The sequence below is a fragment of the Phyllobates terribilis genome, unplaced genomic scaffold (assembly GCF_046119375.1).
Source record: "Phyllobates terribilis strain yellow unplaced genomic scaffold, ASM4611937v1 Scaffold_167__1_contigs__length_4167997, whole genome shotgun sequence".
NCBI lineage: Eukaryota > Metazoa > Chordata > Amphibia > Anura > Dendrobatidae > Phyllobates > Phyllobates terribilis.
In genome coordinates, this window is record NW_027362927.1 from 2,467,356 (window position 1) to 2,489,407 (window position 22,052).

A 22,052-nucleotide genomic window follows, 5' to 3' on the forward strand; every position below is an offset into this window, starting at 1 on the left:
TGGTGGGGACAGGATGGGGGCAGCAGAAATACCAGGAGGGGGGCAGCATATACCAGCATGGGAGACCATATACCAATAAAAATGCTCGCCACCCAGGCATAGAACGGGTTCAATAGCTAGTTACAATATACAGGAGCATGATCTGACCATACAGCAGTTCCTACCTGAGATGTAGGTTGCCATGTAGGCAAGTGACGGCTAATTAAGAAAAGGACTATATGGCTATGCATATTGTGTAAAGGAGAATAATAGGTATAATCCTTTACGTCTGGATGTAGTATCTTCCATACATCAACAGGTTGAGACCAAAGCACAATTAGCAAAGCTTTTGTTTGTGTTTTAGATTGGTGACTCCAGCCCAGGGATGTGTCTAAAGAAGGATCCAAGGCAAAATTAACCCCTTTACAACCCAAGGTGGTTTGCACGTTAATGACCAGGCCAATTTTTACAATTCTGACCACTGTAACTTTATGAGGTAATTACTCTGGAACGCTTCAACGGATCCCCCTGATTCTGAGATTGTTTTTTCGTGGCATATTGTACTTCATGATTGTGGTAAAATTTCTTCAATATCACTTGCGTTTATTTGTGAAAAAAACGGAAATTGGGCAAAAATTTTGAAAATTTTGCAATTTTCAAAATTTGAATTTTTATGCCCTTAAATCAGAGAGATACAGTACAGACCAAAAGTTTGGACACACCTTCTCATTTAAAGATTTTTCTGTATTTTCATGACTATGAAAAGTGTACATTCACACTGAAGGCATCAAAACTATGAATTAACACATATGGAATTATATACTTAACAAGCAAGTGTGAAACAACTGAAAATATGTCTTCTATTCTAGATTCTTCAAAGTAGCCACCTTTTGCTTTGATGACTGCTTTGCACACTCTTGGCATTCTCTTGATGAGCTTCAAGAGGTAGTCACCGGAAATGGTCTTCCAACAATCTTGAAGGCGTCCCCAGAGATGCTTAGCACTTGTTGGCCCTTTTGCCTTCACTCTGCGGTCCAGCTCACCCCAAACCATCTCGATTCTGTTCAGGTCTGGTGACTGTGGAGGCCAGGTCATCTGGCGTAGCACCCCATCACTCTCCTTCTTGGTCTAATAGCCCTTACACAACCTGGTGGTGTGTTTGGGGTCATTGCCTGTTGAAAAATAAATGATGGTCCAACTAAACGCAAACCGGATGGAATAGCATGCCGCTGCAAGATGCTGTGGTAGCCATGCTGGTTCAGTATGCCTTCAATTTTGAATAAATCCCCAACAGTGTCACCAGCAAAGCACCCCCACACCATCACACCTCCTCCATGCTTCACAGTGGGAACCAGGCATGTAGAGTCCATCCGTTCACCTTTTCTGCATCGCACAAAGACACGGTGGTTGGAACCAAAGATCTCAAATTTGGACTCATCAGACCAAAGCACAGATTTCCACTGGTCTAATGGCCATTCCTTGTGTTATTTAGCCTAAACAAGTCTCTTCTGCTTGTTGCCTGTCCTTAGCAGTGGTTTCCTAGCAGCTATTTTACCATGAAGGCCTGCTGCACAAAGTCTCCTCTTAACAGTTGTTGAAGAGATGTGTCTGCTGCTAGAACTCTGTGTGGCATTGACCTGGTCTCTAATCTGAGCTGCTGTTAACCTGCGATTTCTGAGGCTGGTGACTCGGATAAACTTATCCTCAGAAGCAGAGGTGACTCTTGGTCTTCCTTTCCTGTGGCAGTCCTCACGTGAGCCAGTTTCTTTGTAGCGCTTGATGGTTTTTGCAACTGCACTTGGGGACACTTTCAAAGTTTGCCCAATTTTTCGCAAAGGTGAACGGATGGACTCTACATGCCTGGTTCCCACCGTGAAGCATGGAGGAGGAGGTGTGATGGTGCTTTTCTGGTGACACTGTTGGGGATTTATTCAAAATTTAAGGCATACTGAACCAGCATGGCTACCACAGCAACTTGCAGCGGCATGCTATTCCATCCGGTTTGCGTTTAGTTGGACCATCATTTATTTTTCAACAGGACAAGGACCCCAAATACACCTCCATGCTGTGTAAGGGCTATTTGACCAAGAAGGAGAGTGATGGGGTGCTACGCCAGATGACCTGGCCTCCACAGTCACCAGACCTCAACCCAATTGAGATGGTTTGGGGTGAGCTGGACCGCAGAGTGAAGGCAAAAGGGCAACAAGTGCTAAGCATCTCTGGGAACTCCTTCAAGATTGTTGGAAGACCATTTCGGGTGACTACCACTTGAAGCTCATCAAGAGAATGCCAAGAGTGTGCAAAGCTGTCATCAAAGCAAAAGGTGGCTACTTTGAAGAACCTAGAATATAAGACATATTTTCAGTTGTTTCACACTTTTTTGTTAAGTATATAATTCCACGTGTTAATTCATAGTTTTGATGCCTTAAGTGTGAATGTACAATTTTCATAGTCATAAAAATACAGAAAAAAATTTAAATGAGAAGGTGTGTCCAAACTTTTCGTCTGTACTGTATGTGAGCAATTATATGCGTTTTCCATTGAAATCACAAGGACCCAACTCCTCTGCTTTCCTCACAATGGCCTATTTTACATTGAAAAAATGTATGCGACAGATAATGTCCCTTGGACACTCAGGATCTGGGCCATGATTGCCTATTGTATGGTGCGCTTTTTTCAATCTCCAGCTCCTTATCAATAGGATCACCAAGGATATTATTGAATAATGATCGCAGTGTTGGCATAATCACTTGTGCAGATATTATTGCGATTTTCTTCATCATCAACCATATTAAACAGATGGTTTATTTACTGGCTGTGAAGATCCAGTGTTAGTTTCTGAGCATTATGATGGCCTCTAACTTGGACGACATTATCCTCTAATCCCTGTACCTTGTCAGTAAGCTGTGACAGGATAGAAGTGAGGGGACGTATTTCAGTATTGTATGTAGTCTCCAGCCTCTGAATATATTGCTCCATATCTTCTTTAGTAGGGATAGACGTAATCTGATATACAAATAAATTATGGCGTTCCCCATATCAGAATAACCTGTGGTTGGGGGGTAAATGTCCCTGTGAAGCAAGCACTGCTCAGTATGGGGGCTTTGGTGAGAGTACAGGGAGATTTGTGGAGCTGTTTTCTTGTGAGGCCTACATTAAGAGAGAAGTTGGTGCAAGACTTACAAGCCTGAGCTGTCTGTCATCATGAGGGTTAAGACTGCTTCTTTTTCCATGCTTAGGTGAGGCAGTAATAGCTCCGGAGCAGGAAGATAAGACCTTCCATAAGAAATGCTGCATACCAGACATGCTGACGGAGGTGGAGGATCTCAGATTAACCTCTGATCTCTTCTTTCTTTCCCATATCGAAAGTCATGTTTGAGGCTGTAAATTGCTTATAATTCACCCAAGAACACGGTCTGAAGAGAGAAGAGAGTGCTTTCAGTGTGTGCGTTCTCTTGGTGCTATGTCCAGGCCATGTCCTTCCTGTTGATGTACAATACGTCTGAAGGTGGCGTTGATTGGCAGCAGGATTGTGTGATGTAACAATCTTGTGTGATGTAACAGCCTTACGGAAACGCAAGTTGTGACACCAATGGAACGGCGCCAGAACAGTAAGTGCGTATGAGTGTTTTTATTTTAACAAGGCCAAACATGAGGAATGAGAAGGAGTTGTCCTAGTAGTGGAAAACCCCTTTATGAAGATACAATTTTCGGTTAAAAATGTAAAAGGCTTCTCCCCTGTGTGACTTCTATGAAGTTTGTTAAGAGTTGATTTCCGTGTAAAACATTTCCCACATTAAGAACATGAAAATGGCTTCTCGTCTGTGTGAGTTCTCTGGTGACTAAGAAGTGATGATTTTTTCACAAAACATTTCCCACATTCTGAACAAGAAAAAGGCTTCTCCACTGTGTGATTTCTCTGGTGTATAACCAAACCTGATTTCCAGCTAAAATACTTCCCACATTCTGAACAGGAAAAAGGCTTCTCCCCTGTGTGATTTCTCTGGTGATTAACCAAATCTGATTTCCAGCTAAAACATTTCCCACATTCTGAACAGCAAAAAGGCTTCTCCCCTGTGTGAGTTCTGTTGTGCTTAACCAAATCTGATTTCTGGATAAAACATTTCCCACATTCTGAACAGGAAAAAGGCTTCTCCCCTGTGTGACTTTTCTGGTGATTAACCAAAACTGATTTCCGGCTAAAACATTTCCCACATTTTGAACAGGAAAAAGGCTTCTCCCCTGTGTGAATTCTCTTGTGCTCAACTAAACCTGATTTCCAGCTAAAATATTTTCCACATTCTGAACAGAAAAAAGGCTTCTCCCCTGTGTGAATTCTCTGGTGCTTAACCAAACCTGATTTCTGGCTAAAACATTTTTCACATTCCGAACAGAAAAAAGGCTTCTCCCCTGTGTGAGTCCTCTGGTGATTAACCAAATTTGATTTCTGGTTAAAACATTTCTGACATTCTGAACAGCAAAAAGGCTTCTCTCCTGTGTGAGTTCTCTGATATTTGATTAAACTTGATTTCTCTGTAAAACATTTTTCACTTTCTGAACAAGAAAATGGCTTCTCCTCTGTGTGAGTTCTCTGGTGATTAACAAGATCTGATTTCTGGTTAAAAAATTTCCCACACTTGAAACAAGAAAATCTATTCTCTGCTGTGTGAATTTTTTGATGTTTAAGAAAAGACTTTTCGAGGGAAAAACTATTTCCATATTCTGAATGTGAAAATGGCTTCTTTGCTTTAGGAGCAATTTGTTTTTTAATGCTTATTTTGTGACTTTGATTTTCCTTAGTAGTCAATAATGAATCAGAAGACAGGACGTGTTTCAAAGGATCAGGTGACAGATCTTTGCTGTGAAGGGGTGATGGGATATCTGGGTTAATGGCATTCACTTCAATTGTATCCTGTGGGATCCCAAGATCATCAGATTTAAAAATTGAAGATGTCAGCTGTTCCTCTGATCTCCTGGTACAGTCATCTGCCAAGAAGAAAACCAATTATTATTTATGAATAACATATCCTTAAAATTTATATTGTTGAATATTTTTACTTAAACTCTCCGTAAAAATGTACTTTATGTAAAAGTATCATTATTTACCAAGAAAACATCACAGAAAAAAATCAGCCTTACCAACACCAAATCAGATAACAAATGCATTAGCATTTTAGTGTTGGTTGGGTTTACTGGGGTGTCTGTCCATGTGGGGTGCACTTATATAGTGCTGGGCAGCCCTCCTGATGTAATAGTATGGGCATCATTAGGCTAAGCCAGACACTGTGCATCAAACCTACATGTGTGACTGGCGTCCTATGCAAGCTTCTTCTGTGTGCATCTTTAATACTAGGCAACCACCCCTTCCATGAATTGGTATGATTGTGAGTGGTTGCCCCATAAGTATTTTGCACCTGCGCAGCCCCCACCTTTATCATGGGGGTCTGCGGCATCCTGCTAGTGCATTTGTTATATGATTTGGTGTTAGTAAGGCTGTATCTTTTTCTGTGATTTTTTTTAAATTTTGCCCTATGTTAGCCGTCATTATTCATCAAGACAATGACAGTTCACAGTCTAATAGAAAACCTCATAGGATGAACCAGTGGATCGTAGTGTTCAACTGTTTGTTAATTCTGCCTCCCAAATATGGAATAAAAAGCCACCAAACAATGTTATGTAGGTGAAAATAATATCAATAAAAACTTCTACTCATCTCACAAAAAACAAGTCCCCACTCAGGTCCATCATCTGTCAATGGAAAAACAGAGGTTTCCACATTATTAGTGGCTCAAAGGCTTTTGAAAAGCAACATGGCTTCCATAAACCAATCCAGCAATATCCACTCTCCCAAAGTCAGATCTCCCCCTCTCTTCAGAGCCTTGCAGTGCGCCCAAACCACATTTAGCCTCCATGTATTCGGCATTACTATAATGAGAAGAACCCACTTAATTGATGGTGTGTGTCTCCTGGAGCACAATCTGGGCACTATGTGTTGGGTAATAAAATTATATATTTGTAATTTTCAATCTCCAACATCCACTGCGTGCTAATATCCGGAAAGTGACTGTGGAGTCAAAATAGTCACTGCTCCTATAGATTAATTCACTGAGGGTTATAATTTCCAAAATGGAGTCACTTTATGGGGATTTCTACTGCTCTGGTTTTCTGCATTTTGGTCACATTAGGGCTTCTGTAAATGGTGTGTCCCATCTCCTCTGGGATCTGCTCCTGGGATGTCTGCTTCTGTCACCAGGAGCCGCCTTATTCATTCTGCAGGCGGCGCTGGTGATGGAGGAGACGTCAAAACCAGAAGCTCTGGGCGGCGCAGTCTCTGTCCACCACTAAGATTAGGGTGCCTGGGACCAGTAGTACCATCCAATCTGGCAGTATGGGTGTGTGTGCTGTCCAGCTGGAGTAATCTGCTCCCTGCTTCAGCCAACTGGAAAGCACCGCACCCTACTAAAGCTGGAAGCATATTGCTGGAAGCTGCCAGATACAGCCTTGTCCTCCTCTGGTTCAGTCCTCTGTGCTCAGCTCCCGGCTTGTGTATTTGTTTCTGTTGTGACCTCGGCCCATTTACTGACTACTTTTGTGTGATTTTGTATTTTCTCTGACCTCCATGTTTTGACTCTGCTATCTGTCTATTGTTCTTGCCATCTCACACCACAGAACATTAGGTAACACTGTGGCCCAAGCTTAGGGGGTCTCTGTCTAAGTCCAAATCCATGTAGAGGGGTTAAAGGATGATGAGCAAGGCAAACCCTGGTATCTGGAAAATGGAGTAGATAGTGCCAAGCCTGTTTGTGGTAGCCATCTTTTGAGGTCCCAGGTGACTATGAACAGTGCCCCCAATACATTGTGTCCGCACACTATCCCAGCAAAATCTGCATTCAAATAGCTAAATGGCGCTCCTTCCCTTCTTAACCTGCCACGTGCCCAGACAGTAGTGTACAACCGTATATGGGGTATTGTCAGATTCAAGAGAAGTTAGAATATTATTTGTAAGGTCCATTTGTTTCCTATTATCCTTTGTGAAGAATTCCAAAATTATCACCATATAAAGTGACACACGTCAGATTTGAAAAATGGGCCCAGATAGGAACACAAAACTGGCTTCAGGAAGGGGTTAAATCAGAGTATTTTGGGCACTAACTACTGTACTCAAAAACTGTGACTATAGACAAGAACACATCTACTGAAATGATCAAACTCAACAGTCTCCATCAGTAAGTAGTGAGTAACTAGTCGTGAAACCTCTCTGGGGTAATTGGAGTATGGGGTTCGGTGGCTCTTAGTAATCTAAACTATCGTAAGGGATAATATTTTCTGTCAGATGAGTTTCAAGAAGAAATATTAGATTTTCAAAGAGAACTTTTCATAATAGTGCAGAGCTGAGGTGTCTTAAATTTAGCTTAGAGAGATATCATGGCACAGGTGTAATGTTTGCTTTTGTTTAGTTTATCACAATCTGGTTTGAAGTTAGTCGGTTTTAAAAGAAATTAAAAAGTCACGATAAAGGGAAACTCTGTTGTTATTGTACAGAAATTCACACTTGGCCCTCACTGCAAATTTAATGTTGTAAATCATAAAAGTGAAGTTTGGCCAGAAAGACTAGACCTGGTCTTGTAGGGACCATATGAGGACATTCAGCAGCACAGAAGGGAGAGAAGGTAGATTCATCCAATAAGATATCAGGGATCTAGGAAGCCAACACCATCATTACCATCCGCTTTCTCTTACAGTCCCATCATAATATTTTTCTTCAAGTGATTTTCTGGCTTTGTGGTTTACAGATCTGGGCAGGTAACGTCTCCTAATCACAGGGGGTAGGTGGATCCTCCAGTTTGTAAGTTCTATGGAAAATGGTTTCAATGCCCAAAATCATTTGAACAGTTTTGGGTGGAGGAGAATGTTGTGGTTTAGAGGCAAAATGGTGATCACACGATTGTGATACGGCCGGACTCCACCACTGATAAAGCAGCCACAGCCGGTGACTGAGAAGAATCTGTGACTTCTCTGCATTTAGTGGTCACTACTCACCTGGGTGGTCATATGTAGGAATCTCCTCTTTACACCGCTCATCACCCCTCACATATGCCTCTATAGTATTAATATAGGTCAGATCTTCACCCTGAAACAAATATTGTAAAAGTCACAAGCAGATGAGAAGTCACATCTATGATCGGCTGTAATCCTGCCATCTCCACCGTTCTCATTACACAAATAGAAAACACAAAATACTGGTGGATAAAACAAGACTGAGCACAAGACCTTCACAGCCGTCTACACATCATAGGGGAGATCTCATGATAGCTTCTCTCCATCTACCTGATGATCCTGAGGAACACTGGGATCTTCTTGTTTGCAGTCCAGTGGAAGAAGAGGACGTGGACATCTCTCTGGTGTTGTCCTCTTACTGGATAGATCTGGAGGAAACACATAAGGGACTGAATTCATTCTTTACATACAGATAATTATAGGTCGTGTGTATTTAGTCCTGTCCTATTACCTGGTGATGTGAGGGGCTGAGGAACCTCCATCATGACGTCTTTGTACAAATCTTTGTGTCCTTCTAAATACTCCCACTCTTCCATGGAGAAATAGACAGTGACATCCTGACATCTTATAGGAACCTGACACATACAATGATACCGTCATCCCCCCGATCCCTCCATAGCGTTACTGTATAATATCCCAGCATTCCCAGCAGTGTCACCTCTCCAGTTAGCAGCTCAATCATCTTGTAGGTGAGTTCTAGGATCTTCTGGTCATTGATGTCCTCATGTATCAGGGGGTGAGGTGGAAGCTCCGTGATTGGGCTCAGGGGTCTTCCCCATCCCTCAGACACATGGACCTGACAGCGCTCACTAGAGGTCTTCTTCACTATTGTGTAATCCTGGTTATGGAGAGACACATTAATAAATCTCACTACAGACATTTCCAGAGTCCTCACCTCTCCAGTTCTGTCCATCTGTTATTCCCATAGATAAGAATGATGTAATGTGACGTCATCAGAATCTCTCACCTCTCCAGTAAGCCGGAAGAGGATCTCTAGGGTGAGGTGTAATATCCTCTCTGCCATCTTGTCTCTATCCATATCCATCTTTGATGATTCCATAAGGAAAATTCTCTTTAATTGATCTTCACTGAGAGGATCTGATATTGTAGGGACCTAAATGAGAAGATGATGAGCCGATGTAACATCATAAAAATCCTGTGTAATAATACAATTACTGGAGATAATAAAGGGAAACATATGAGGAGATTTATTATTTTACAGTATTTAGTTTTCTTCTTTACATCTAGTAATAAAACCTATATATTTTAGGCCACAGACAACAAGCAGTTTCTTGCTTGGAGTCTGCAGCTGAACACGTTTCTCAAAGACTCATCTGCCATAAAGCTAATTCTCGTCTCATTTACCGACACTGGAATCGGCATTAGCAATACTGCAGGAGATATTCATTATACAGGACATGAGAAATAATTACTTCATGAGGAGGACAACATCTTCATCTTCTACTATGGCTTTAGAAACATATTTAGCCAGAGTCTGTCACTGACTACATCTCCACCGGTCGTCTATATGAATGTTTCCCATCTTCCCTGGACTGTAATCTTCTATCACATTAGATCTCATGTTTGATTCACACACAGAAGTTTGAGGCGTTGACACATGGTAAGGTTTTTAATATTATACAGAGTAGGACTATCCCGAATGGGTTCACCTTGCCATGGTGGGATAGCTTTCATGCTATTTTTGATCAAAAACAGACCGCCGGGGGGATCCGCCTGAAAAATGCTTGCGTTTCCCATAGACTTACATTGGGCTCGTTGCTTGGGTCGAGCACCCGAGTATTCCAATGTGCTCAACCCGAGCATGGAGCACCCGAGCATTTTAGTGCTCGCCCATCACTAGTTCTGAGTTTAAATCCCTGGTGCAGAAAAAATAAACTTTTGTTTTTTAAATGATGTTGGCGAGCACACAAATTTCACTGATGCTTGGCTTTAATATCTGACGACTTTTCTCATACATCAGAATAAGAATCACAATTACTTTTAGACCCCCTGAGTATTATCATGGTTAATCTCATAAGCCAAGAAAAACCTGTAGGGACACTGAACTTTTTATTATTAATTATATTATTATTATTACTACTATTATCCTTTCAAACCAAAACTATGTGACACAGATGCCTTACCATTAAGCTGTAGGTTCATTATTTGATTATTTAGGTAGTGATATATAATAATAATTACATAGCAAAAGTAAATTGGGAGTTTGCAGCCAGTTCTTGGGTGGATGGAAAGAAAAATTGACAATAAAGAAATGTTATTATTTGACCCCTTTAAGAAATTATGCAAATGAACAGTCACTTGGAAATAGATATGTAGTAAATTAGTGCCTCCCAATTTACTTTGGCTATGTAATTTACCATGCAAATAGACAGCTTGTCTGAAACTCTTAACACGTCAGGATGACAATCAAAATGTCAGATATTAAAAAGTAAAACACCCCTGTAGTTTGTGTGCTAAATATGGATAGTTAAAAAAATAATAATAATAATAATATTTCTATTGGGATTTGAACAGTGACACTTTAGTTTCAGAGGCTGATGCCTTACCATTGAGCTATCCAGGCAAGTAATAGTAACTGGCAGCTTTTCTTGTCTTATGAGATCAACCATGAAAATACTCAGGGTGACTAAAAGTCATTGTGATTCTGATTCTGATGTTTGAAGAAAGTCACACATCAGACTCGCACATCAAAATCAAACATCATTTGAATTTGGCTTGCTTGCAGTCTGTGCATAAGTCCCAATGAGTTTCAATCAGATTTGCACTGAAAATCATATAACCACATGGAACTCCTAGGTTTCTTCAACTGAGTTAATAGCTCAGTGGTTAGTGCACTGGTGTCTGGATACAGAATTTTAGGTTCAAGTCCCATCAGCGAACAGTGACTTTTTTTATTATTATTATTACAGTTGTAAAAGTCACTTATCAAAGTCACTTGTGAGAAACATTTGTCAGACAGGGTATTTAGCCTCAAACTGACATCATTATGATGTTTGATTTTGATATCTGATCATGTCCTAAAATGGACACTGTACTCCTGTGACTGTGTTAACCCCTCTAGTTGCTGGATGCTTCTGGAGCACAACACTTCCTGTCTCATGTGCTTGTGTTACTGCTAATAGTTGCTGAATGCTTTTAAAGCAACAGCACTACTTCTGCATGTCACACTCTGCAACAGCACTAATTCTGGATGTCACAATGGGCATTGCAGAAAATGACCTTGGTGGATAACGTTCAGGCCTTCCTAACGGTGTTTGAAAGGGTCGCTGAGAGGGAGAAACTTATGCCAGAGCAGTGGGCTGAGGTATTGGCACCATACTTGACGGGAGAGCCCCAGAAGGTGTACTATGATTTAGCTTTGCAGGACGCCAAAGGGTATGGCAAGCTAAAAACTGAGATTCTCGCCCACTTGGGGGTGACAATGACTATCAGGGAGCAGTGGGTTCACCGCTGGGGTAATCATCGGGACAAACCACCTCGCTTCCAAATGTTTGACCTGTTGCACCTGGTCCAGAAGTTGCTGGTACCGGATTCCCCTACACCTGCGCAGATGGTAGAGCGGGTGGTGATGGACCGGTTTGTGCACTCCCTGCCAAGGCCCATACAGACTTGGGTTGCCCAGGGTGATCCTTGGAATGCGGATGACCTGGTTGGACTGGTCGAGAGATACCAGGGGGTTGAAGGTTCCTTGGGAAGGCAGCCCACTCCATACTGGGGTTCCCAACAGGGGGTTGAGACTGAAAAGGGGGTGGGCCATTCAAGGTCCAAAGGGGTGGGGGAGGTGGAGCCTAAGGTCCCTACAGGTGATGTTGTTTACTGGAGGTGCCACGGCCCAGGCCATATAGCCGCCCGTTGTCCGCTGAGCCGATGGACTGCAGCATAGGACGCCATTGTTCATATTATGCTTATCCGACCTGCAGTGTGAAGTGTCAACCCAGCGAGGGGCCACAAGCATGTCCTGTGAAGGTGAACGGACAGGAGGTAACAGCACTGCTAGAATCCGGGAGTCTGGTGACCCTTATAATGGCCACCCTTCCTCTTCAAATGATCCCAGGGAAAAAAAGTTGGCGTTCGGTGCATTCATGGTGATGCTAAGGACTACCCCATGGCCAGAGTAGACATTGAAATGGCTCACGGTACGGAGTCCCACAAGGTCGGCGTCGTTCAGGACTTGTTGCACCCTATTACTATAGGCTGGGACTTTTGTTTGTTTTGGGATGTGTGGGGGAAGAGTTCCGGGTTCGCTGGCTCAGATAAGAAACCAGTTAACCCTGAGGAGGTATCACCACACCCAGAGTCAGACAGGTTTCCCTTTTGTGTCTGCCATTCCGGAGTTAGGGGTGACCAGCGAGAATTTTGGGTTTGCCCAACATAGGGACCTAACTCTGAAGGAAGCCTTTAATAATGTCACTGTTATAAATGGGGTTACACAGGAGCTGGGGGCTGACACAAGGTTTCCCCATTTTATGATGAGTGGGGAGTCGTTGTACCGGGTCAAGAAAGTGAGGGAGGAGCGAGTGGAGCAGTTAATAGTGCCGGGCCCCTATAGACAGAAGGTGTTGGACATGGCCCATTGACATGTCTTGGGGGGATATCTGGGAGTGGAAAAAACGCAGGAACAGATTGTGCAGAGGTTCTATTGGCCAGGATGTAAGTATTGCAAGTCTTGCCCTACAAGCCAGTTAACTGCCCCCACCTCTCACTTTCGAAGTCGCCTTGTGCCTTTGCCGATTATTGTAGAGCATTCAAGAGGATTGCTATGGAAATTGGTTGGTCCCCTGATTGAATCTGCTCGTGGGCAACATCAATATACACTGCTCAAAAAAATAAACGGAACACTCAAATAACACATCCTAGATCTGAATGAATGAAATATTCTCATTGAATACTTTGTTCTGTACAAAGTTGAATGTGCTGACAACAAAATCACACAAAAATCATCAATGAAATCAAATTTATTAACCAATGGGGGCCTGGATTTGGAGCCACCCCCAAAATGAAAGTGGAAAAACACACTACAGGCTGCTCCAACTTTGATGTAATGTCCTTAAAACAAGTCAAAATGAGGCTCAGTATTGTGTGTGGCCTCTACGTGCCTGTATGACCTCCCTACAATGCCTGGGCATGCTCCTGATGAGGTTGCAGATGGTCTCCTGTGGGATCTTCTTCAGGATAGCACATCAATGCGAGCTGTGGCAAAAAGGTTTGCTGTGTCTGTCAGCGTAGTGTCCAGAGGCTGGAGGCGCTACCAGGAGACAGGCCAGTACACCAGGAGACGTGAAGGGGGCTGTAGGAGATCAACAACCCAGCAGCAGGACCGCTACCTCCTCCTTTGTGCAAGGATGAACAGGAGGAGCACTGCCAGAGCCCTGCAAAATGACCTCCAGCAAGCCACAAATGTGCATGTGTTTGCACAAACGGTTAGAAACCGACTCCATGAGGGTGATATGAGGGCCCGACATCCACAGATGGGGGTTGTGCTCACAGCCCAACACCGTGCAGGACGTTTGGCATTTGCCAAAGAACACCAGGATTGGTAAAGTCGCCACTGGCACCCTGTGCTCTTCTCAGATGAAAGCAGGTTCACGCTGAGCACATGTGACAGATGTGACAGAGTCTGGAGATGCCGTGGAGAGCGATCTGCAGCCTGCAACATCCTTCAGCATGACTGGTTTGGCAGTGGGTCAGTAATGGTGTGGGGTGGCATTTCTTTGGAGGGCCGCACAGCCCTCCATGTGCTCGCCAGAGGTCGCCTGACTGCCATTAGGTACCGAGATGAGATCCTCAGACCCCTTGTGAGACCATATGCTGGTGCGGTTGGCTCCGGGTTCCTCCTAATGCAGGACAATGTCAGACCTCATGTGGCTGGAGTGTGTCAGCAGTTCCTGCAAGATGAAGGCATTGAAACTATGGACTGGCCTGCCTGTTCCCCAGACCTGAATCCGATTGAGCACATCTGGGACATCATGTCTCGCTCCATCCACCGTCACATTGCACCACAGACTGTCCAGGAGTTGGCGGATGCTTTAGTCCAGGTCTGGGAGGAGATCCCACAGGAGACCATTCGCCGCCTCATCAGGAGCATGCCCAGGAATTGTAGGGAGGTCAAACAGGCACGTGGAGGCCACACACAACACTGAGCCTCATTTTGACTTGTTTTAAGGACATTACATCAAAGTTGGATCAGCCTGTAGTGTGTTTTTCCACTTTAATTTTGGGGGTGACTCCAAATACAGGCCTCCATTGGTTAATACATTTGATTTCCATTGATGATTTTTGTGTGATTTTGTTGTCAGCACATTCAACTTTGTACAGAACAAAGTATTCAATGAGAATATTTCATTCATTCAGATCTAGGATGTGTTATTTGAGTGTTCCCTTTATTTCTTTGAGCAGTGTATATTGGTTATCCTGGACTATGCCACACGCTTTCCTGAAGCGATTCCATTGAGAGACTCCATCGCAAAGAGTATAGCCTGCGAGTTAGTCCATAGTTTTTCCCCCGAACAGGCTCACCAAAGGGAGATACTCACCGACCAGGGAACTCCCTTTATGAGTAAGGTGATGAGGGAGTTATGCAAAGTCCTGCAATTCTCCCAGGTGAGGACTTCAGTGTAAGACTCTCGAAAGGTTTAACAAGACTCTGAAGAGTATGCTGAGAAAGGCCATAGAAAGGGCCGCAGAGACTGGGATTGTCTCCTACCGTATCTCTTGTTCTCCATCCGAGAGGTTCCACAGGTCTCTACAGGGTTCTAGCCATTCGAACTCCTGTATGGTTGACATCCGCGGGGTCTCCTGGATGTTGCAAAGGAAACCTAGGAAGCGGAGGTGTCGCCCCACAGGAGCGTTATCGAGCACGTCGCTCTGATGCAGGAGAGGATTGCGAAGGTGATGCCCATTATGAAAGAACATCTCCTCCAGGCACAAGAAGCTCATGCAAGAGTCTACAACCGGTCAGCCAGAGTGATCCAATTCAATCCAGGAGACCGAGTGCTCGTGCTAATTCCTACGGTGTGGGAGTAGATCCCACAGCACCCTCAGGTCCGGGTCGACCACAAGTACATACTAGTGTTTTCTGAGGATATTAAAGATACGGTCACTGTGATTGTGACAAGTTTCTATTACTTGTGTTATCCCATATTTTTCTTGGTGTCTTGGTTAGGCATGGGGGAGTGTCTGTCTCTCCAGTTTTTCTGCAAACAATCGTGCGGAATCCAAAATAAACAGTGGGTACCTTATTCCTTGAATCTGGTGTTCATGTCTATTGCCTGTATATTAATATCTGTGACATTAGAGCAGTTTCTACTCAACTGTAAAAATTGGCCCCATGGATATTGCTTGTTTTTTTTTTTTTAGTAATTTAATAGTTTATTAGTGCTCATAGGTTAATGGTAGATGAGTGGCCCTAGGGTCCCATCCCGTACTTTCTTGATTGGTACATCCAGGAAAGGCAACTGGTAATAATTAAACTCTGATATAAATCTAAGTCCCACTCTATGGGTATTGAGTTCCCTGACAAATTCAAGAAATTGCTCACTCGTCCCTGACCAGATGATAAAAATGTTGTCAATATATCTATATCATACCCCAATATATGGATGCCACCACTTATGATCATCCCTGAATATTGTGGTTTCCTCCTATGAGCCCAGGAATAGGTTAGCATACGAGGGGGCACAGGGGCTCCCCATCGCAGTACCCCTGAACTGGTGGAAGTACTTCCTGTCAAAAAGAAATATGTTGGGAGTAAGTGTGAGTTTTAGAAGATCCTCCATGAAGTCATTATGTCTACTACACTCTATTGATCTTGATTTCAAGAAACGACTTACTCCTCTGATACCGTCCTCATGCGGTATATTACTGTACAAAGCCTCGATATCAAGTAAGGCCTGCTCCATTACATGCATGTATACATGCTCGAGGGTATACATGTAGGGGACCAGCCAAAGGGAAAACCAATCCCAGAGGGATTATTCCAACTGCAGGACCTCAGGACTTATTCCAACTGTAGGACCTCAGGCGGGACTGTGGAAATATTATACTGTGTGTGGGGGGATGGTGGTAGTGTAGGAACAGAATATACACCTGTTTATATGGAATGTGTTCATTCCCTGGTAATCCTGATATATTTCATGTTCATCCCATGTGCAAGATACACTAGAAATCCATAATATCTCTCCATATGTTTGGACCTGTAAGTTTTTATGTTCATTCTTTTTATTTATTCCTGATCTTCATTCTTTTTAGTACATCCCTGAACATTAAACTGTGTGGGGGGCATCATACATCCTGCATAAAGGGCATAATGGGGGCATTACAATGTGTGGGGGCATCAAACATACTGCATAAGGGGCATAATGGGGGCATTACAATGTGTGGGGGCATCAAACATACTGCATAAGGGGCATAATGGGGGCATTACAATGTGTGGGGGCATCAAACATACTGCATAAGGGGCATAATGGGGGCATTACACTGTGTGGGGGCATCATACATACTGCATGAGGGGCATAATGTGGGCATCATACATCCTGTATAAGGGGCATAATGGGGGCATTACACTGTATGAGGGCATCATACATACTGCATAAGGGGCATAATGGGGGCATTACACTGTGTGGGGGCATCATACATACTACATAAGGGGCATAATGGGGGCATTACACTGTGTGGGGCATCATACATCCTGCATAAGGGGCATAATGGGGGCATTACACTGTGTGGGGGCATCATACATCCTGCATAAGGGGCATAATGGGGGCATTACACTGTGTGGGGGCATCATACGTACTGCATAAGGGGCATAATGGGGGCATTACACTGTGGGGCATCATACATCCTGTATAAGGGGCATAATGGGGGCATTACACTATGTGGGGATATTCATACTGCATAAGGGGCATAATGGGGGCATTACACTGTGTGGGGGCATCATACATCCTGCATAAAGGGCATAATGGGGGTATTACACTGTGTGGGGGCATCAAACATACTGCATAAGGGGCATAATGGGGGCATTACACTGTGTGGGGGCATCATACATACTGCATAAGGGGCATAATGGGGGCATTACACTGTGTGGGGGCATCATACATACTGCATAAGGGGCATAATGGGGCATTACACTGTGTGGGGGCATCATACATCCTGCATAAGGGGCATAATGGGGGCATTACACTGTGTGGGGGCATCATACATCCTGCATAAGGGGCATAATGGGGGCATTACACTGTGGGGGCATCATACATCCTGCATAAGGGGCATAATGGGGGCATTACTCTGTGGGGGCAGTAAAGGGGCCCTGTACTATGAGAACAATACGTTTCCTCCCTTCCTGTCTCCATAGTTGGGTCGTATGTATCTATTACAGGAAACAGAACAAAAACCTTATGATTCTTATAAAGACCCTAAAAGAGTCTCCGTGCTGAAAGGGTTAATGCCCCCTGCGCCAAGTAATGGGGTCTCCACATACCTCCACCTGCAGAGCCGCCACCACATATATGGCTGCTCTGTGCGCACAGGAGCTGTGATGAGGTCACAGGAGGGGAGGAGTCAGGGGTCACATGATCGGGGCCTCAGTGGATGCTGGACTCTGCTGTGCTGGTTGTCATGGTGCTGGATGAGCTGAAGTTTATGTGTGGGGTCAGGAGGGGTTTACAGTGTGGATGTAGCAGAGTCGCGTGTGTACGAGGTGTACGGAGCAGAGCCGCGTGTGTACGAGGTGTACGGAGCAGAGCCGCGTGTGTACGAGGTGTACGGAGCGGAGCCGTGTGTACGAGGTGTACGGAGCAGAGCCGCGCGTGTACGAGGTGTACGGAGCAGACCCGCGTGTGTACGAGGTGTACGGAGCGGAGCCACGCGTGTACGAGGTGTACGGAGCGGAGCCGCGTGTGTACGAGGTGTACGGAGCAGAGCCGCGTGTGTACGAGGTGTACGGAGCAGAGCCGCGCGTGTACGAGGTGTACGGAGCAGACCCGCGTGTGTACGAGGTGTACGGAGCGGAGCCACGCGTGTACGAGGTGTACGGAGCGGAGCCTCGTGTGTACGAGGTGTATGGAGCGGAGCCGTGTGTGTACGAGGTGTACGGAGCGGAGCCGCGTGTGTACGAGGTGTACGGAGCGGAGCCACGCGTATACGAGGTGTACGGAGCAGAGCCGCGTGTACGAGGTGTACGGAGCGGAGCCGCGTGTGTACGAGGTGTACGGAGCAGAGCCACGCGTGTACGAGGTGTACGGAGCGGAGCCGCGTGTGTACGAGGTGTACGGAGCGGAGCCGTGTGTGTACGAGGTGTACGGAGCGGAGCCGCGTGTGTACGAGGTGTACGGAGCGGAGCCACGCGTATACGAGGTGTACGGAGCGGAGCCGCGTGTGTACGAGGTGTACGGAGCGGACCCGCGTGTGTACGAGGTGTACGGAGCAGAGCCGCGTGTGTACGAGGTGTACGGAGCAGAGCCGCGTGTGTACGAGGTGTACGGAGCAGACCCGCGTGTGTACGAGGTGTACGGAGCAGACCCGCGTGTGTACGAGGTGTACGGAGCAGACCCGCGTGTGTACGAGGTGTACGGAGCAGAGCCGTGTGTGTACGAGGTGTACGGAGCAGAGCAGTGTGTACGAGGTGTACGGAGCGGAGCCATGTGTGTACGAGGTGTACGGAGCAGAGCCGCGTGTGTACGAGGTGTACGGAGCAGAGCCGCGTGTGTACGAGGTGTACGGAGCAGAGCCGCGTGTGTACGAGGTGTACGGAGCGGAGCCGCGTGTGTACGAGGTGTACGGAGCGGAGCCGTGTGTGTACGAGGTGTACGGAGCAGAGCCGTGTGTGTACGAGGTGTACGGAGCAGAGCCGCGTGTGTACGAGGTGTACGGAGCAGAGCCGCGTGTGTACGAGGTGTACGGAGCAGACCCGCGTGTGTACGAGGTGTACGGAGCAGAGCCGTGTGTGTACGAGGTGTACGGAGCAGAGCAGTGTGTACGAGGTGTACGGAGCGGAGCCATGTGTGTACGAGGTGTACGGAGCAGAGCCGCATGTGTACGAGGTGTACGGAGCGGAGCCGCGCGTGTACGAGGTGTACGGAGCGGAGCCGCGTGTGTACGAGGTGTACGGAGCGGAGCCGTGTGTGTACGAGGTGTACGGAGTGGAGCCGCGTGTGTACGGAGCGGAGCCGCGTGTGTACGGAGTGGAGACGCGTGTGTACGATGCTTACGGAGCGGAGCCGCGCGTGTACGAGGCTTACGGAGCGGAACTGTGTGTATGAGGCGTATGGAGCGGAGTCGTGTGTACGAGGTGTACGGAGTAGAGAACTGCAGAGCAGAGACGCACGTGTATGAGTTGTAGGGAGCAGAGCCGCGTGTTTACGAGGTGTACGGAGCGGAGCTGTGTGTACGGAGCGGAGCTGTGTGTACGGAGCGGAGCCATGTGTGTGTGAGGTGTACAGAACGGAGCTGTGTGTACGGAGCGGAGTGAGGTGTGTACGAGGTGTACCGAGCGGCCAAAAGCAAAGCACTCGAGGTGTGAAGAACATACGACCCTCTAAAGTGACCCCATTTCGGACACTGTACCCACGAGGGAAGTCATCTGAGGGTGTAATGGGCGTTCTTAAGTTCTTATCCCACAGGTGTCTCACTGATTTCTTTACCACTCGTTTGTGTGTAAATAATATTATATTTGCTCAGAGCCGCAGCGAGGGGTTCAGCCAGGGGTGGACACACCGTCGATGCAGCTGCATCCGGGCCCAGAGGTGGAGGGGGGCCGATGTAGGAAGGGGCGCAGTGCTCAGGCAGTAGACCACACAGCTGCTATGGTGCCCCTTGACTGAGGGTTGATGCTGCTTAACCCCGTCCACTCCCACCCGTAATGATTTTTGATACCCTGGGCAGAGTGCGGGAATTGAAAAATGGGGCATGTCATGCGGGACAGAGGCCGCTGGCCTATGGACGATTTCCCATCAGACTGATGAGAGCGCTCATTGGCTCCTGTGTCTGTCCTCCTGCAGGGTCTTACAGGGGGTCTTCTGTCTCCTGCTGTTCCTTTCCCAGCAGCATTTCCTCAAAGAGTAGAGGGTGGGGGAGGAGAGTCCACAGCATCGGACAGCACGCGGGGGGCGGCAGGAAGCTGATATCATTCCTGTCTGCTGTGTCCTCTCCTCCACAGTGGGTTCTGCAGCCCTCTCCAGAAGACCGTGATATCATGAAAGATTAGTGTATGAGTGTATGTATATGTGCGGGGCTGCCACCAGGAATTTCAGGCTCCATACTGGCAAAAAAATTTCGGGCCCCCTTGAGACTCCGCCCAGGCTCCACCCCAGCCCCATCTCCATTCCTCAAACCTTCCATAGTCACACCGCCCACTCTTGGAAAAACTCCACTTCTGCACCACATCCTTATCAATCACACATTAAGGGTATGTGCCCACGCTCAGGAGGCGCCTGCAGCCCCGAAGCTGCGGGATAGCCGTGCAGCTTCTGCCCTCAATTTATGCAATTGAGTGGCGTGATTTTTTTTTTTGTACATGCGGAGTTTTCTCATAGATGTTAATCTGTGGAGAAAGTCCACATGTGGACCTGCAAGAGAAATTGACATGCTGCAGGTCTAAAAGATGCGCCACATGTCAGTTTCCATGGGTGATCCACAGGTGCACAGAGTCGCATAGTGGACATGGGATTTCTAGAAATCCCATCCACTATGCTGTAACACCTGGCCGCTGCAGGTATGATGCTACATAAGCTGCAGTGTCAAACTCGCAGCGGCTACGACCATGAGCACATACCCCAACAGTTCCCATAGAACACCAAATCACATACATAGCCAGCAGCTTTTGTTTTGGCCAAAAGAATTTGTAAGCTGCCACGACAAGGTAAACTCTTCTGGCCGGGCCCTACTCTACTCTAACCTATTAAACATTCTTAAAATATCCAGTACTCTATTTAGGTATATTTTTCTTAAAGGGAATGTGTTACATACATTTTTTTAAATAATATCACATACAAGGGACAAATACTGTTACACCATGGCTGGACTGCATATTACCACCGCATAGTGACCGAATAACACCACATACAAAGAATACCGACACATCATGACTAGACCACATATTATCACCACATAGTGACCGAATAATACTACATACAAGGAACAAATACCACCACACCATGGCCGGACTACATATTACCACCACATAGTGACCGAACAACACCACATACAAGGAACAAATACCACCACACCATGACCAGACCACACATTACCACCAGATAGTGACCAAATACTACATACAAGGAACATATAATTAAACCTCATACTCTTGTTCATGCATATTTGTATCCCACCCTGTATATAAACTGTTTATTGCAGGAAATTTGTGTGAAAACCACAGATGTTAGGAAAAACACCCGCATCTGATCTGGTGCAAAGCATAATATCCTGGCAAAGGATCATAGAGCCGCAGATATACCGAGCATTATCTGTCATATCAACGGGAGGCAAATAGATGCATCATTGTAAAACAGACGAGAACAAGTACAGAACACTGGTGAGATTACTGTGGAGCATTGTAATGGCGAATCAGATTACTGTGGAGCATTGTAATGGCGAATCAGATTACAGTGGAGCATTGTAATGGCGAATCAGATTACTGTGGATCATTGTAATGGTGAATCAGATTACTGTGGAGCATTGTAATGGCGAATCAGATTACTGTGGAGCATTGTAATGGCGAATCAGATTAGATGGAGCGCACAAATCCATGATATCCAAGAGCTGAATGTATAACAGATCAATGGCAATGGGAGACGTCTGCATAGAGTCTGATGGAGAACCTGATCATGAGGCTATAGATGCAGCAAGCATTTCTATCTGTATCAACGAAAAACAGGTAATTACATTATAATAAAACTGACAAAAACAAATATCTGATGCAGAACTGAATCGTGAAGCTGTGGATGTAGCGGGAATTTCTATCTGTATCAACGAAAAACAAATCATTGAATTATATTGCGAAAAAA

General features: G+C 45.6%; 2 protein-coding genes across 2 annotated transcripts in view; both read right to left on the reverse strand.

The window, feature by feature from the left end:
• LOC141207896 (gastrula zinc finger protein XlCGF66.1-like) overlaps positions 1-17,591 on the reverse strand; it is a 66,923-nt gene extending 49,332 nt beyond the window's left edge. Inside the window, exon 1 of the mRNA XM_073664459.1 lies at positions 17,531-17,591. The gene's annotated coding sequence lies outside the window, so the exon portion shown is untranslated. The remainder of the gene's footprint in view (positions 1-17,530) is intronic.
• The window catches only part of LOC141207902 (uncharacterized), a 999,716-nt gene that overhangs the window by 201,761 nt on the left and 775,903 nt on the right, over positions 1-22,052 (reverse strand). Inside the window, exons 2-6 of the mRNA XM_073664463.1 lie at positions 9,005-9,151; positions 8,696-8,875; positions 8,489-8,612; positions 8,308-8,405; positions 8,020-8,110 (exon numbers count right to left, since the gene is read on the reverse strand). Coding sequence (XP_073520564.1) covers positions 8,020-8,110; positions 8,308-8,405; positions 8,489-8,612; positions 8,696-8,875; positions 9,005-9,097 — 586 coding nt within the window. The 5' untranslated portion in view covers positions 9,098-9,151. The remainder of the gene's footprint in view (positions 1-8,019; positions 8,111-8,307; positions 8,406-8,488; positions 8,613-8,695; positions 8,876-9,004; positions 9,152-22,052) is intronic.